This window comes from Lactuca serriola, chromosome 3 (genome assembly GCF_051521515.1).
Source record: "Lactuca serriola cultivar US96UC23 chromosome 3, Lser_US96UC23_V15, whole genome shotgun sequence".
NCBI lineage: Eukaryota > Viridiplantae > Streptophyta > Magnoliopsida > Asterales > Asteraceae > Lactuca > Lactuca serriola.
The window spans coordinates 56,293,970-56,309,061 of NC_136410.1; the positions used below are offsets into that span (position 1 = coordinate 56,293,970).

The 15,092-nt window shown below is 38.2% G+C and overlaps 1 protein-coding gene across 1 annotated transcript; it reads left to right on the top strand.

Moving 5' to 3' along the window:
* Positions 1 to 11,033: 11,033 nt before the first annotated feature.
* EPF1 (epidermal patterning factor 1) lies at positions 11,034 to 11,850 on the top strand. Its single transcript, XM_079032641.1, has 2 exons — positions 11,034 to 11,232; positions 11,402 to 11,850. The coding sequence occupies exons 1-2, from the start codon at positions 11,139 to 11,141 to the stop codon at positions 11,641 to 11,643; spliced, it is 336 nt and encodes a 111-aa protein (XP_078888767.1). The 5' UTR covers positions 11,034 to 11,138; the 3' UTR covers positions 11,644 to 11,850.
* The last annotated feature ends 3,242 nt before the right edge of the window (positions 11,851 to 15,092 follow it).

Consider the following 15,092-nt stretch of genomic DNA (forward strand, 5'->3'; position numbering starts at 1 on the left):
AAAGCATGTTTAATTAGAAAGCCTAGATCCAAGCATTAGGGTTTTGCATGCGCACATAGGAAAGTTCTTATGGCTAAAACCCATCAAATTTGACTAAGCTCCTCAGGCGGATCCAACCAGTAGGGCACCTTGCATACCCTAGCCACTACTCGAAACAGTCCAGCAAATCAAGGGCCAAAATTTCCCCTCTTCTTGAAGCGTATTACACCCTTCCATGGTGATACCTTCAACAAAACCATGTTTCCAACCTAGAACTCCATCTCGGACCGCCGCTTATCATCATAACTCTTATGTCGGTTCTAAGTTGTTTGTAACCTCTGTCTGATCTACTGGACACGCTCTATCGTCCGGAGAACCACCACAATCCTCCCCATGACCCTATAACCAACATCTCCCTAGCAAACTGGAGCACAACGCTTCCTCCCATATAGAAGCTTGTACGATAGTGCACCAATACTAGAATAATAGTTGTGTTGTAAGGAAATTCAGCTAGGGGAAGGTAGGAATTCCAACTCCCACCAAAATTGATGACACAAGCCCTCAACATATCCTCAAGCATCTAAATGGTCCGCTCACTTTGACGGTGATAAGCAGTTATAAAATGCAGTCTGATACCCAACTCCTCATGAAATCTCCGCCAAAACTGAGAAGTGAAGCGTACATCACAATCAGATACAATTAAGATCGGTACACCGTGGTGAGCGACAATCTCATGCATACACACGTCGACCAATTTCTTGGCCGATGAACTCTCACGAATGGCAAGAAAATGAGCACTCTTGGTCAGGCGATCGACAATAACCCAAATATCATCAAATCCCTTGGCCGTTCTTGACAATTTGGTGATTGAATCCATGGTGATCTAGTCCTACTTCCACATGGGAACCTCCAAGGGTAGTAACTTATCATGTGGTCTCTGGTGCTCTACCTTGAACATCCGGAAAGTCAAGCATCTCTCTACATAGTAAGCTCTCACTTCATGCATGGATACTAGGAGTTAAGTCTCAAGTCTTGATACATTTTCATGAATTTAGGGTGAATCCAGAACCTGGACTTATAAGCCTCCTCCATCAATGGCTGCCAGACCCTACCAGAAGCTGTAACCCAAACCCAACCACACTAGGTCAAAAGCCTGTGACTACAAGTGGAAATCTACCAATCTATTCCTTGATCTTCTCCTTCTTCTAATTCTCCCTCCTAATTCACTCTGCCTAAGCCTTCCTGATCAAATCCAGAAGTGGTGAGTCAATGATCATCCTTAAACAAAGTCCTCGAATGGGAGCACCAGCCGTCTAGCGGCTCAAGGCGTTGGCGACCACATTGGCCTTATGTGGATGATAAAGAATCTTGCAATCATAATCCTTGACCATGTCAAGCCACCTGTGCTGCCTCATGTTCAGATTCGGATGATCTAAGACAACTTAATCTCTTGTGATCCGTGTAGATGATACAAAATACTCCATAGAGATAGTGTCGCCACATTGTTAGGGAAAATACCACAACCCCCAACTCCAAGTCATGTGTCAGATACCTAACCTCATGATGTTTTAGCTTCCTGGATGCATATGCAATGAACTTGCTCCGTTGCATAAGTATCGTCCCTAAAACCCATGATCGATGCATCACAATATACCACAAAATCCCCGACACCCTTAGGAAGGGTCAATATCGGGGCATCACATAACTTCTACCTCAGAGTATCAAATACGGCCTGCTACCCAGTCCCAAATGAAAATACACACTCTTCTTCATCAAGCAAGTCATATTAACGACAATCTTGGTGAATTCATGATTGAACCTCCAATAATAACCTACTAACCCCAGAAAACTCCTAATCTCAAAAGGGGACTTCAGGACCTCCCACCGTATAACTTCCTCAATGTTAGCCAGATCGACCAGAATCCCATTCTAATTAATGAGGTGTCCCAAGAACTAGACCTATCGTAACCAGAACTTACACTTGGAGAACATAACATAAAGCCTATCCTACCTTAGTACTCCAAGTAACTCCCGAAGATGCTGAACATGCTCCTCCCTGGTTTTGGAGTAGACCAGAATATCATCAATGAAAATAATAACCAAACGGTCGAGCATCGGCCAACATACTCAGTTTATCAAATCCATAAACATTGTTGGTGCATTGCTGAGCCCAAACGGCATCACCACAAACTCATAATGACCATAACGAGTTTAGAACACTATCTTCTCCACATCCTTTTCTTTGAACTTCATCTGATGGTTCCCTAACCTCAGATCAATCTTGGAGAACCAAGATGCACCCTGAAACTATTCGAAGAGATCATCAATCCTAAGAAGTGGGTAACAATTCTTCACTGTGAACTTGTTTAACACTCGATAATCTATGCACATACGGTGAGACCAAACCTTCCTGTTTACAAATAGAATCGGTGCTCCCCAAGGTGAACTGATCGGTCTGATAAACTACTTGCCTAAAAGCTCCTGAAGCTAAGAGGACAACTTATGCATCTCTGTTGGTGCGAGGCAATACGACACCTTAACAATTAGGGCCACAACAAGGATCAGATTGATCCTGAACTCCACCTTTCTCACGGGAAGCACATCGGGTAGATCCTCTCGAAAAACATCTAGAAACTCTCAGACTATATACACATATGAGACCAAAATCCTCTCCTCAATCCAAGTGTCAAGAACATATGCGAGATAATCAAAACATCTATTATGGAGATACTTCCTAACCCTGGCAGCCGAACAAAAAAATTGAACCAACCCTGGTACCCTCGCCATAAATGGTCAGCTCTCCTCCACTTGGGGTTTGAAACACCACTAGCTACCTCTCACAATCAATCATAGGTCTAACCCTGCTCAACCAATCCATTCCAATGATCACGCATACATTCCCCATAGGGATGGGAATCAATTCAATCGGGTAAGACACCTCAAATATCTCTAAAGTACAATCATAAAACACGCTCACAGCTGAAACCTTGTGTTTGTTGGAGATGGAAACTCGCAACAAACACTCCAACTCCCCAAGGGCCATATCAAAATACCTACTGAAGGACTGAAATATAAAAGACTGACCTACACCATAGTCAAAAGCACAAGAGCAGACAAGGAATTCACTAAAAAGGTACCTATCAGTAATACAAATATAAGCATACATGAAATAACTTGACAGAATAATAAATGAATACATACTAGTAACGATGTCACGCTTTGCCATGGCCTCCTTTGATATGAGTTGAAAAGCACGATCCCTGGCCTTCAGGGCCTCGACTCTCCCGTGGCACCCGTCTGTGATCAGAAGGGTGGTCAGATCTGGTGTCTGCACTGGCCTCATAGAAAGCAATGGACAGTTGGCCTTCACATGACCAACCTAATCACAGTGATAGAAAATCCTAGTACTCGACAGTGGGGCTTGCTGACGACACTCCCTCGCAATATGACCCTCCCTGCCACATTTTTGGCACCTAGACGCTGACCAACACACTCGCTTACGCACTCTCTCGTACTTGTCACAAGTTTGACCCCTCTGACCTCCAGATCGTAAATCAGTATGTTTGAACTGCTTCGCTATTGGTTGTGTTTGAATTGGGGTCTGTCTCTTTTCTCTAGTCTAGGTCTCAATCTCAATCTCTCTCTCTCTCGCGAAAATGACTGAAGCTCGATGAGGGAACTATACTACTGAGTCGACACAAACTACCCGATCTCAGTCTTTAGCATGCTCAAGTAGCAGGACATCTGAACCTTCTTCGAGGCAGCATACTCAGGGCAAAAAAGAGCTCTCTCAGTAAATATCTTGGTGATCCCCGTCACCAATTCTGTCGTCTGCTTCAGCGATAGATACTCCTAGGCTAACCTATCCCTTTCAACCAGGAGAACATATTCAGCATGGAACATACCATTAAAATGCTCCCAAGTCACAGCAACCCTCTCCGTATGAGTATAAGCATCAGTCCTTCGCCCCTAAACGAAGAATGTTCAAGACGAACTTGACCTTCTGGTCCTCTAGGCATGAACATGGGAAGAAACAACCCTCCACATCATATATTTACTTCATGGCGACGATCGGATCCTTGATCCCATCAAAATCCGAGGGCTTCATGTTGCTGAAGTCGCGGTACTGAGTCATCCCTCTCCCTGGAGTCCCCCAACAACAATGTTTGTAGTGGTTGCGGCAACAATAACCTCGGTAACAATGGCATATCGCTCATCGAAAAGCTTAATAATAATGGCCTTGACATACCTAAACATCTCTGGGAATGCTTCCCATAGTCATTATACTGGATTGCCCTGGGTTTGCTAGCTTACAACATAGATCAGTAAAGCCTTAACCCAACCACACTATCTCGACATATGCAATAGATAAACAATAACCAACAAGTACATGCAATCATACAAATATATCAATCTAACAAATCACTACAACATAGCAACATTCATTACACAAGGATATATACAGAATATAGTGGGCCAGCATTGGTGCCTTCAACACACGAGTACAATGAGGAAAACTCACCTCTCAGTCCAAAAGATATCACATCAACTCTGACGAATTTAAGAACAAGCACTACGAGTCACCTATGCAATAAACGGAGACTCAGTTTCAATCTAAAATTAAAAAACTCTCAAGTTAACCAAAAGTCAACCCTAGTCAAAGTCCATGGTCGGTCAAGTCACTGGTCAACTTTTAGTTGACCTACGCCCCTCATACATGAAACTCTACACCCAACGTAGAGCTCAAGGCAGCAAAACGGGACAGAAAAGAGCTAGGAATATCATAGTTAAAACTACGCCATTCATAGCACGTTGTTTTCCAACATTTCCTATGAAGTGCTTAATATATAAAGTTAACCCTCCAAGCTTCCAAATCTTTACTAGATGGACGTCTTAATGGATAAAGTCTCCGATTTTATCCATTTGCATACATACAAAGAGCACTAATCCAAACCCTAGGTCCAAAAGCATTATATTGTAACATCCCGAAATATCAAGAGTATAGTTGTAGGGCTAAAAGAGAAAATTAGGAAAGAGCGACTCGGCGAGTCCATGGGTGGACTCGGCGAGTAGAGTCGCGACTTGGTCGCGTGTTAAGTAGCCGACTCGGCGAGTCGGTAAGATGGACTCAGCAAGTAGGCGCTGAGTGGAGAAAACCCTAATTCTCGGGGTTGAGCCCTATATAAAGAACATAACATCCATACCCCCAGCCTCTTTACTCATCCTCAAGTCCAGAAACCCTAACCTTCGTATGTGAGTGGATCAAGTTGCATTTCGGAGCTTGGAGAAGCAATTGTTGAGGAAATCTTGAAGGGTAGGAGGCTTGGAGCAAGGAGCTTTGCTTGGATTCGAGTTCCATTGCAGTTGGGGCGTTCTTTTGAGGTAATATCTCGTCCTTGGGCTGTTACTCTTATGGATTCATCATTTTGGGGTTTGTGGGGAGCTTATCTTGGTATGTTTTGGAGTTTGGAAGTTAGATCTGAGGTTGCTACCTCAGATCTGGAGTGGTGATGGTCCAAATGTGCATTAAGTCCCTGTGTTGAGTGTTGGGTGAAGCTATCATGTCCCAAACCCTAGCCCTAATGTGCAAAATGCATAGATCTCTTTGGATTCACGTAAAGTTTGCCACTTTACGTGATGGATGGGTTGTAGGAGGCTAGATCTATGTTTTGGATCAATTGCATGGCATGGGATGCTTCTGTATGGTTTCAGACCGGTGGTACTCGGCGAGTCACATGGGTGGACTCGACGAGTTGCTTGAAGATAGGATGGAACTCGACGAGTTGGAAGAACAACTCGGCGAGTTGGATGAAGATGGCCTGGAACTCGGTGAGTTGTATGAACAACTCGGCGAGTAGGTTGAAGATAGCCTTAGACTCGGCGAGTCTGTTCTTGGACTCGGCGAGTCTTGTCGAAGAGTCCCAATATTTTCTAGTTGAGTCGAGAATCGGCGAGTCAAGGGATGACTCGGTGAGTTATGGGCGAGTGGACTCAGAGTTGTTGGACTCGACGAGTCTTGGGGTGACTCGGCGAGTTAGGTCGCGGATTGAGGGAAGTTCTGAGTATGGGGACTCAGCGAGTCATCGGGTTGACTCGGCGAGTAGAGTCGGTCAAGGGTTGACTTTGACCTTGTCTTTGACCAAGGGTTGACCAGTGGTTTCCAGGGGCATTTTGGTAATTATTGATTATTGTTTTGAGTTCAGTGCCTTGGTGGTTGTCCAGTGGTGGAGATCGTATCAGTGGTCGGAGCAGCTTGGGTTATCTGTTCAGTCGGCAGTATCGAGGTGAGTTATCCTCACTATATCAACAGGGTCTAAGGCACCAAGGCCGGCCCTTATCGGATTGAGATCCGGGTAGTTGTTGCTATGTTATTGCTTTGATATGTTTGCATCCTAAGAGCTAGGATGGTATATGTTAGAGACCTGGTTGAGATCGGTATCCTGAGAGATAAGGTGATGCTATGCTAGTGACCTGTTAGGTCGGTATCCTGGTTAGGATGATGATATGTTATGTGATTTGTTTGATTTGCTTGTTGATTGTGAATTGCTATATGATTGTATGTATATGTGCACATGGTTGTTTGGACTGGAGTTGGGTTGAGGCGGGTCCTGCTTTGTGCTGTAGGCCAAGATACCCACGGCGGACCGGTTGTTCCGAAGGCCCAGCGAGCGGTCCGGATAGGCTGTAGGCCCCAAGAGGGCGGACCAGACGTGCCGAGGCTCGGAGAGTAGACCAGGCCGACTGAAGGCCCGGTGTGGGCGGACCAGTCATACTGTAGACTCAGAGAGTGGACCAGGTGGATTGAAGGCCCGGTGCGGGCGGACCAATCACACTGCAGACTCGATGTATGTGGTTCGATTCGGAGAGTGGACCAGGTGGATTGAAGGCCCGGTGCGGGCGGACCAATCATACTGTAGACTCGAGGTTTATGACTAGACTCAGAGGGTGGACCAGGAGGACTGTAGGACGGTGTGGCGGACCAGTCACACAGTAGACCCGAAGTGCATGGCTGTTCTGTAATCAGATATGTTATGGCATGTTATGCATGTATGGTATATGTGGTTGGTATTTTGGGGATATCTCACTAAGCTTTCGGGCTTACAGTTGTGGTTTTATGTTTTTCAGGTTCTTCAGGAGACCGTGGCAAGGCGAAGGCGTGATCGTACTGCTCCTCATGATTTTGTAGTAATGTGATTCTGGGAATACTTAATTGTTTTGTATTGAAAACCTTTTTGTAAAGATTTAATGGAATCGAGTTGTTTTTGAAAAAATTAAAATTGGTTGTATTTTTCGGTCGTTACATATATTGCTCAAAAGCTCATGCTTGGATGGATGAGAGTGACCATGCTCTCATTTTTATGACTTAGCAACCCCAAAAATGACTGGAAATGATATTAATATGGCCTGGACTAGCTTATACTCACAAAGACCATGGTTGTAGTGACAACAAAATAGAAATCTGAAGAGTAACTAGATCTAACATGGAACATCATCAAGGTAAGAACTTTATACCTTATAGAGGATGATTGTGTGATGCAAGTTCTAGATCTACAAAGCTTGGAGCTTCCCAAGTGCTTCCTAATGAAGTTCTTCCTTCAAAGATGCACACAAAACACTTAAAGGTCACCAAAATTTACATCAAAAGGTTAAGGTTTCTAGGTGGCTGCTTAAGGGGGTGGAGGTTGAGCATGGAGAGGGGCTGAAGGGGTTAGAGCCTTTAAATAGGGCTCACAACCCTAAAGATTAGGGTTTTGGTTCTAGGTTGCCATGCCCTGCATAACTCAATTTACGCCCTGTGTAGATCATTAAGTCCCCGAGTCCAAGCTTCCTCTTACGCCCAGCATAGGGGGATTATCCTACGCCAATCGTATGGTAGAATTCCTTGAAATTAAGCTTTTAAATAAATAAAAATAATACCTCCTAGATCGGGTGTTACATAATGTCATAAAAGCCCTTAAGTTTTCAAAAAATATTAATTTTTACCCTTACGTTTTCAAGTCATGTGTTGGTGACCTGTTGGTAACCGAGAAAACAGCAAAAAATGTAACAATGAAAAAAAATACTTCCAGCTTTATTAAACCCAAAAGGCACCAAAGGGTATAACCAAACATTTCTTAAAAACCTAAGGATTTTTATGATATTAACCCATTAAATTATTCACATATATCATTAACAAATTGTCTGATGCATTTTGGTACATGCGTTTCTGGAAGGTCAATTTCACTATTTTAATATCCTTTTTTGAGTTTAGGAATTGTATGAAACAAAACTCGGTTATCATACAAAACTCCTCCGTTCGATATCACAACTTGTATTTAGAAAGTCGAAGTTACAGTAATTATTGTGGTTCTATATATATATATATATATATATATATATATATATATATATATATATATATATATATATATATATATATATATATATATATATATATATATATATATATATATAGGAGTAGGATCAAATGAGAACATCAAAAAGGTTGAGAACGCGAGAACACAATATATTCATTTGTGAAAAAATGATAAATTTTTACGTCTTTAATTTCAATTGAAGAGAAAAAGCATATTCATGTTGATTGTGCGTAAAAACTTATCATTTTTCCACAAATGAATGCATGGAATCACAAATGAATATACTTGTTCTCGCATTCTCAACATTTTTGGTTTTCTCATTTGATCATTTCCCTATATATATATATATATATATATATATATATATATATATATATATATATATATATATATATATATATATATATATATATATATATATAGGGCTCGGTTATAATATGGATGGACAACTATTGTGTTGACGTGTGGATAATGTTATTTTATGAAAATTATTAAGAAAATATGTTGTTTAATAATGTAAATACGTTCAATCTCACAGAACTATTGTTATTTTAATAGATTCTCACAAATTCTAATTCATTTTTGTTCTTATTCATCGTTTTTTATTTATTTTAATTCTTACAGAATACGACTCAATAAACATCCTGATAACATTCTGACAGAATGAAAATAATTAAAAAAGTGTATAATAACTTTATAGACGATTTAATTAGTAAAAATGCTTAATAATTAAAATAATTATATAAGATTGAACGTATTCATATTATCAAACAAGATATTTTTCTTTGTAATTCTCACAGAATAACATTATCCATACGTCCGTACAATAGATGTCAATCCACATTTAAACCTCTCTCTCTCTCTCTCTCTCTCTCTCTCTCTCTCTCTCTCTCTCTCTCTCTCTCTATATATATATATATATATATATATATATATATATATATATATATATATATATATATATATATATATATATATATATATATATATATATATATATATATATATATATATATATATATATATATATATATATATATATATATATATATATATATATATATATATATATATATATATATAGGGGGGAGGGGGGGTTGTATCTTATGGATCAGCAAACCATGTTGTACCACTTCCCAAAGTCGTTTTTCGAATGCTGGAAAAAATTTAAGAGAATCTCATTCTCATATACCTTTGGAAATCATGGTTAAGGAATATTGTATTAAACACTTGTACAAGTTTACTTGAGGGGACATATATCAGTGTTTTCGTACGTTGAGATTTTTTTTGTATACTCTCAACTGAAAGTGTAAAAAAAATAATAAATAAATAAAATCAAACTTTAAATGTTGTGGGCTTATGGGTTAGGACTATGACAAAATCTCAGCCCATTAAGACAAAATTGTAGCCCAGTGAGTGCCCGCTGCAATATCGGTAACAAAATGATTTTTTTTTATATTTTTTAAAAAATAATTATGTAATTAAAGTGTGTTTTCCTCTTGAAAAAAGACATGTTTTAATCAAGGCAAAAAAGACGATCTTTAGATTCCGGTCCATCAAAACGCACAATCAAGATGTTCAATTACCCTACTGTGTACACCCTTACCAAGTTTATGCAGCGGGCGGCTCTACCATTTGTAAAACTAAGCAAAGATTTAAGGCCTCTAATTTTAAAGTTTATTATGTTAATTATATATACACACATATTTCTTACAAACACAAGTTGGAGCTTTGGCCTGGTCATAAAAGCATTGTTTTATCAAACTAAGGATATCAGGTTTGAATCGCTTACCTTTTATTCATTTTATTTTGGAAGCTAGTTAAATATTGAAACTCAACCAATTCTTCTTTCTTATATAAGCTCAACCATCCTCTTGCTTCATATTAACTCTACTTTTTAGTCCCATATCGGCTGGAAGATCAAAACTTCTTTAGCAAACTTCATGATTATATAGGTGATTAGCTGAAATGCACTAAGAAATAGTTTGAGATTTGGTTTAAGTTATAAAACCGAAATGCCCCAAAAAAAATTTTGTCTATAAAGCCCCCAAATTGGTTTCGCCGTCCTTTGCGAGGGGTATACAACATTTACCAATGATATAAATAAAGTTTATCAGACCTCCTTGAAGGAGACATATATTGTTGTTGCTTTCAAAAACTATGCATTCCGTCAACAATATTGGTTAATTAAGTTGCATTTAAAGTTTTTCATGCAAAACGACTTTCTTTTTTGTGGTTCATTTCATTACAACGTTATTTTTTGGAGTTTGCCGGTATCACGTTTACTAGCCGCCTTAATTAAATCTTGTACCTTGCTACAAAAATGTGACATTATTAAGTTCCCTTTTTGGTTGAATTGTCATGGTTCACTTGGCCAATCATTTTTGTGGTCCTATCCCAACTCTTTACATGTAAATCGATTGGTATTTAACTAAGTCTTTAAATCAACACAACACAGTCACATTGGATCCAAGTTGCATTTAATGTCCTTCGTTCGTGTCACAAGAACCAATTTAATTACCTCAGTAAATTTGAAGCTCAAATAAAAGTGTGAAGCAAATCATAAACCATTTGATGGCAGCGTGGTCGAGCCCTGTGATTCACCCTCTTTCATGTGACCCTTTTCCCCTCGATCCCCATTGCCTGTGACTTGCTTCAATACCACCTTTCTTTCCATTCCATATAAATCTCATCACCCACCCCCACCCCCACCCCTAATCCCCTCGATCACTCCACCTTTCTTTTCTTCATCGATCTCACAAAGACTACAACGGTCGAACTCCCACATATCTAATTAGAACCATGAAGGTTTCGTTGTGCAATGCTGTGTTTCTCTCATTGCTTCTGCTTCTTCCTCTTGACATCTCCGCAAGGCATATCGGTTTGCAACATTCACGTACGTTTATATATAATGCATGACAAGGTTGTATGGTACAATCTTACGATGCACATCTGAATGTTTCCATGTGCATTATTGGGTTGTATTTGTACAACGTGTCATTTCCATGTGCATCACTGTGTTGTACTACTCTTTGTTTAATCGATCTCACGTGAATTAATTACAGGTCATGGACATCACCATCAAACTCTCCATGGAGCCACGGGGAAGCAAAGAGGAGCCGGAGGGGGATCAGATACGGTGCAAGTGGTTGGGTCAAGGCTACCAGACTGTTCGCATGCTTGCGGATCGTGTTCCCCATGCAGACTGGTTATGGTTAGCTTCGTATGTGCATCCATCGCAGAGGCAGAAACATGTCCCATGGCTTATAAGTGCATGTGTAAAAACAAATCTTATCCTGTTCCTTAAACCCATGTACCATGTTGTTTCAATCTAACGTACGTAGAGGATTTTGTTTTGGTTTATGTTCTTGTTTTCACAATTTTCTTAATGATAATTAATGACGGTCACAGAGTTCTTTGGTAGTGTGTACTTATATATAGGATTAAATGTGTTAGCTAAACACTATTATCTACAACTATAATAAATAAATTTCTAATAAGTTTTGTTTTGATACTTGTCATTTTATGATATTTTTAAATAAATAATATCTATATGTTAATTTATGGTTTTTTTCAAAATTTTAAATTAAAAAACCACGTAGTACTTATATTTATATAAAGTATTAAATGTAATAAGTATGAAAGTAAATTGCAATTAATATGTATCTTCATTCCGTATTTCAAAACTTTATTTTAAACAATACTTATTGTTTATATTTTAATATATTTTTATAATCAACGAGGTGTAATACACGGGTTTTACATCTAGTTTTGTAATGAATGTTGTATATATGTATTATTAAAATAATTCTAATATGAATATTAACGTTTGATTATTCATATATTCATTAGAATGTAATTATTCTATTATACATTTATGTATGTGCATTTTTGTAGTAAATTTTAATTTAAATTTTAACTTGTGACTATTCATTTATTCACTGTTGAATGATAACATAAAACTGTGGATACAAAATTTATTGCAGAATAATAACATAAAAATAGTGTTTTTAAGTTCTCACACTATTTATTGTTTTTATTTGAACTATCCCATATATATATATATATATATATATATATATATATATATATATATATATATATATATATATATATATATATATATATATATATATATATATATATATATATATGAAAATCTGGGTGGCCAATGACATCACCACGACATGGCACTAAGCGGTCACGTCGTGACAACCATATTGGGCCAAAACCCTAATTTTTGGACTTTTAGCCCTATTTAAAGAAAGTTAAGGCTAGGGTTTTCTCCAACCTCATCCTCCATCACCTTCAAACGATTCCTTGTCCAAACCCTAACCCTTTTTGAAGCCTTGGTGCTCATTTTGCAGGTTCTTGGTGGTTTTGAAGGAATAAGAAGAAGAAGAAGAAGAAGAAGAAGAAGAAGAGTCAGTGCCTTGATTCAGCAAGCAAACCTCCCATTCACTTAAGCACATCTTCTGGGCCCTTTTTAAGTCCTCAAGTTTCCATCTTTTCATGTCTTCCTTCGTAGATCTAGGTTTTATAGCATATTATGGTCCCTTGAGGTGGTTTGTGTGGGTTGAAGAGATAAAGTTTTAGAAAGATGGCCTAAGTATTTATCTTGTATGGTGATATAGGTGGCATTTAGCACCTATTTTCCTGTTTTTGCGAGCCGTTGAATTTTGACTGCATTAGTGAGGTGAGCATTCTCATTGTACCCATGGGTTGAAGGCACCAATACCAGCCCATTGGATTGTGCTAGTTGTCTTTATGACTCTTGCATGTGTATGTTGGGCTGGCCTATTTGTTGTTGGGTTGGGCCCATTTTGTATGTTAGGTTGGACCCATTTATATATGTTGGGTTGGTCCAATTAGTATGTTGGGTTAGGCCCATTTTTATATGTTGGGCTAGACCCATTTGTATGTTGGGTTGTGCCCATTATTATATATGTTGGGTTGGGCCATGTGACATCCCCAATTTCACTGCCAGAAAAGACCGATTTTGTTTATGCTTTATATAAAAATCAGAGTACCTATTTGAAGAAAATGTTGCGGAATTTATTCCAAAAAATATAATAGAGATTTTATGAAAGCATTTCCGAAGAAACGTATTTTCATTATATTACAAACCTTGGGATATCATTGTCAGTACAAATCAAAAGAATAAATAGAAACAACATAGGCCTTACAACATTTATTTATTTATACTGACCTATAATTTATAATCTCACATCAGATCATCGCATTTATGCTCTTGTGTCACTACTTGTAATACAAGAAACTTAGTGGGTCAGACTTGGGAGTCCGGTGAGCACATATGGTTTTCAACCAACAATAAATAAATTCATTAATTTCATCAGATCATCCAACCCAATTACCCGTTCTCGTTATCCTCACTTTCTGTCCCTAAAGCATCTAATTTGAGGGACCTAGCCTAAGGATTATCATCGGGATGGACAACACTTATTAGGGGATTCCTCAGAAATATATGTTAAAAATGCAACCATGAGGGGGATGGAGTATACCTGGTGAACACGTATTTCAAAAACACCTACAGTTGCGAGCCTGCTAGCGTTCCACTAGACTGTCTAGAATAGTCTGTGATTGTCATCTATACTCCGCTAGATGAGTGAATCGGCTTAAACATCGAGGCCTCTCATCATTTATTTCATCGTCAATAACATGTACCCATCTTTACCCATCATAATTATAGGTACAAAATACATATATAGTTTAAATCGAATAAAACATGTATATTTTGTTCATCTAACATAGATATCAAGAACACAGATAATATGCACACATAGCACATAATTTATATTAAATACTTCATATCTATGTGTAAGATGAAAGTAGCTATGCACTCACTTGTTAAAGTGATGGCTCCAAACTCGAGCAACGCTTCACTTCAAACAATTTTATTTTCCTTTAACGAAACCTAGTATCATTATTACTAGATTTTAGTCTAATATTTATTGCGACTAATTTTAGTCTAGATTTATCATTAACTCAAGGTCTACAAGCAATATTTTTTTTATTGTATTATATAAGTGTTAAAAAATACTTTTTAATTACTGTACAGACAGGGGCCAGACATGAAACACCGGAGGGTGGACTATTTTAGCAATTAAGCCGTTTTGAAATCAAACAACCCAAGCGGTCCTTCAAACCAGATTCCCCGTACCGTGAGCAGTTAAAAGGTATTATATTAACGTTTTTTGTATAATTTATAATACTTAGCACATGTATTGTTTATAGGTTCATAATAGTGATAATGAACTTAAACATAAGTTATATTTAACGTAGGGTAAGCATAACTCACTTACAAGGGGTTTCTAGCAAAAGGTAGGACTCCGTGGTCAAAACTTCATCGTTGAATCTTTTTTTTCTAAAAAGATTCTTATAGCGCTTCCATGCTCAGCTTACTATACTAAAACTACAGAAAGAGAAGTCGAATCACGAGGGACCGAAATGTTCGGAGATAAGAAGAGAAAGACTCTTGAATCAATAGAATGGTGCAAGAAATATGAGAGCCTAGAGCCTCTTATTTATAGTAATTAAATTTTCAAAAACCACCATCTATAGTTACTTAAATGACAATATAGTTATTTAAACGACTAAACACTCCTTTATAATACTATTTTAAATAGATATAATGATATTTGTACTAAACAAATGTTGAAAGTACTCAACACTAGTCTTATAACGACCGTATTGTCGATACCTTTCCAATGATATATACATATGTATATATATGTA

Bases quoted from the DNA above. Each gene is read 5' to 3' on its own strand.
- EPF1 (XM_079032641.1), top strand. From the start codon at position 11,139: ATGAAGGTTTCGTTGTGCAATGCTGTGTTTCTCTCATTGCTTCTGCTT. The intron at 11,233-11,401 runs GTACGTTTATAT...AATTAATTACAG, and splicing joins TATCGGTTTGCAACATTCAC to GTCATGGACATCACCATCAA.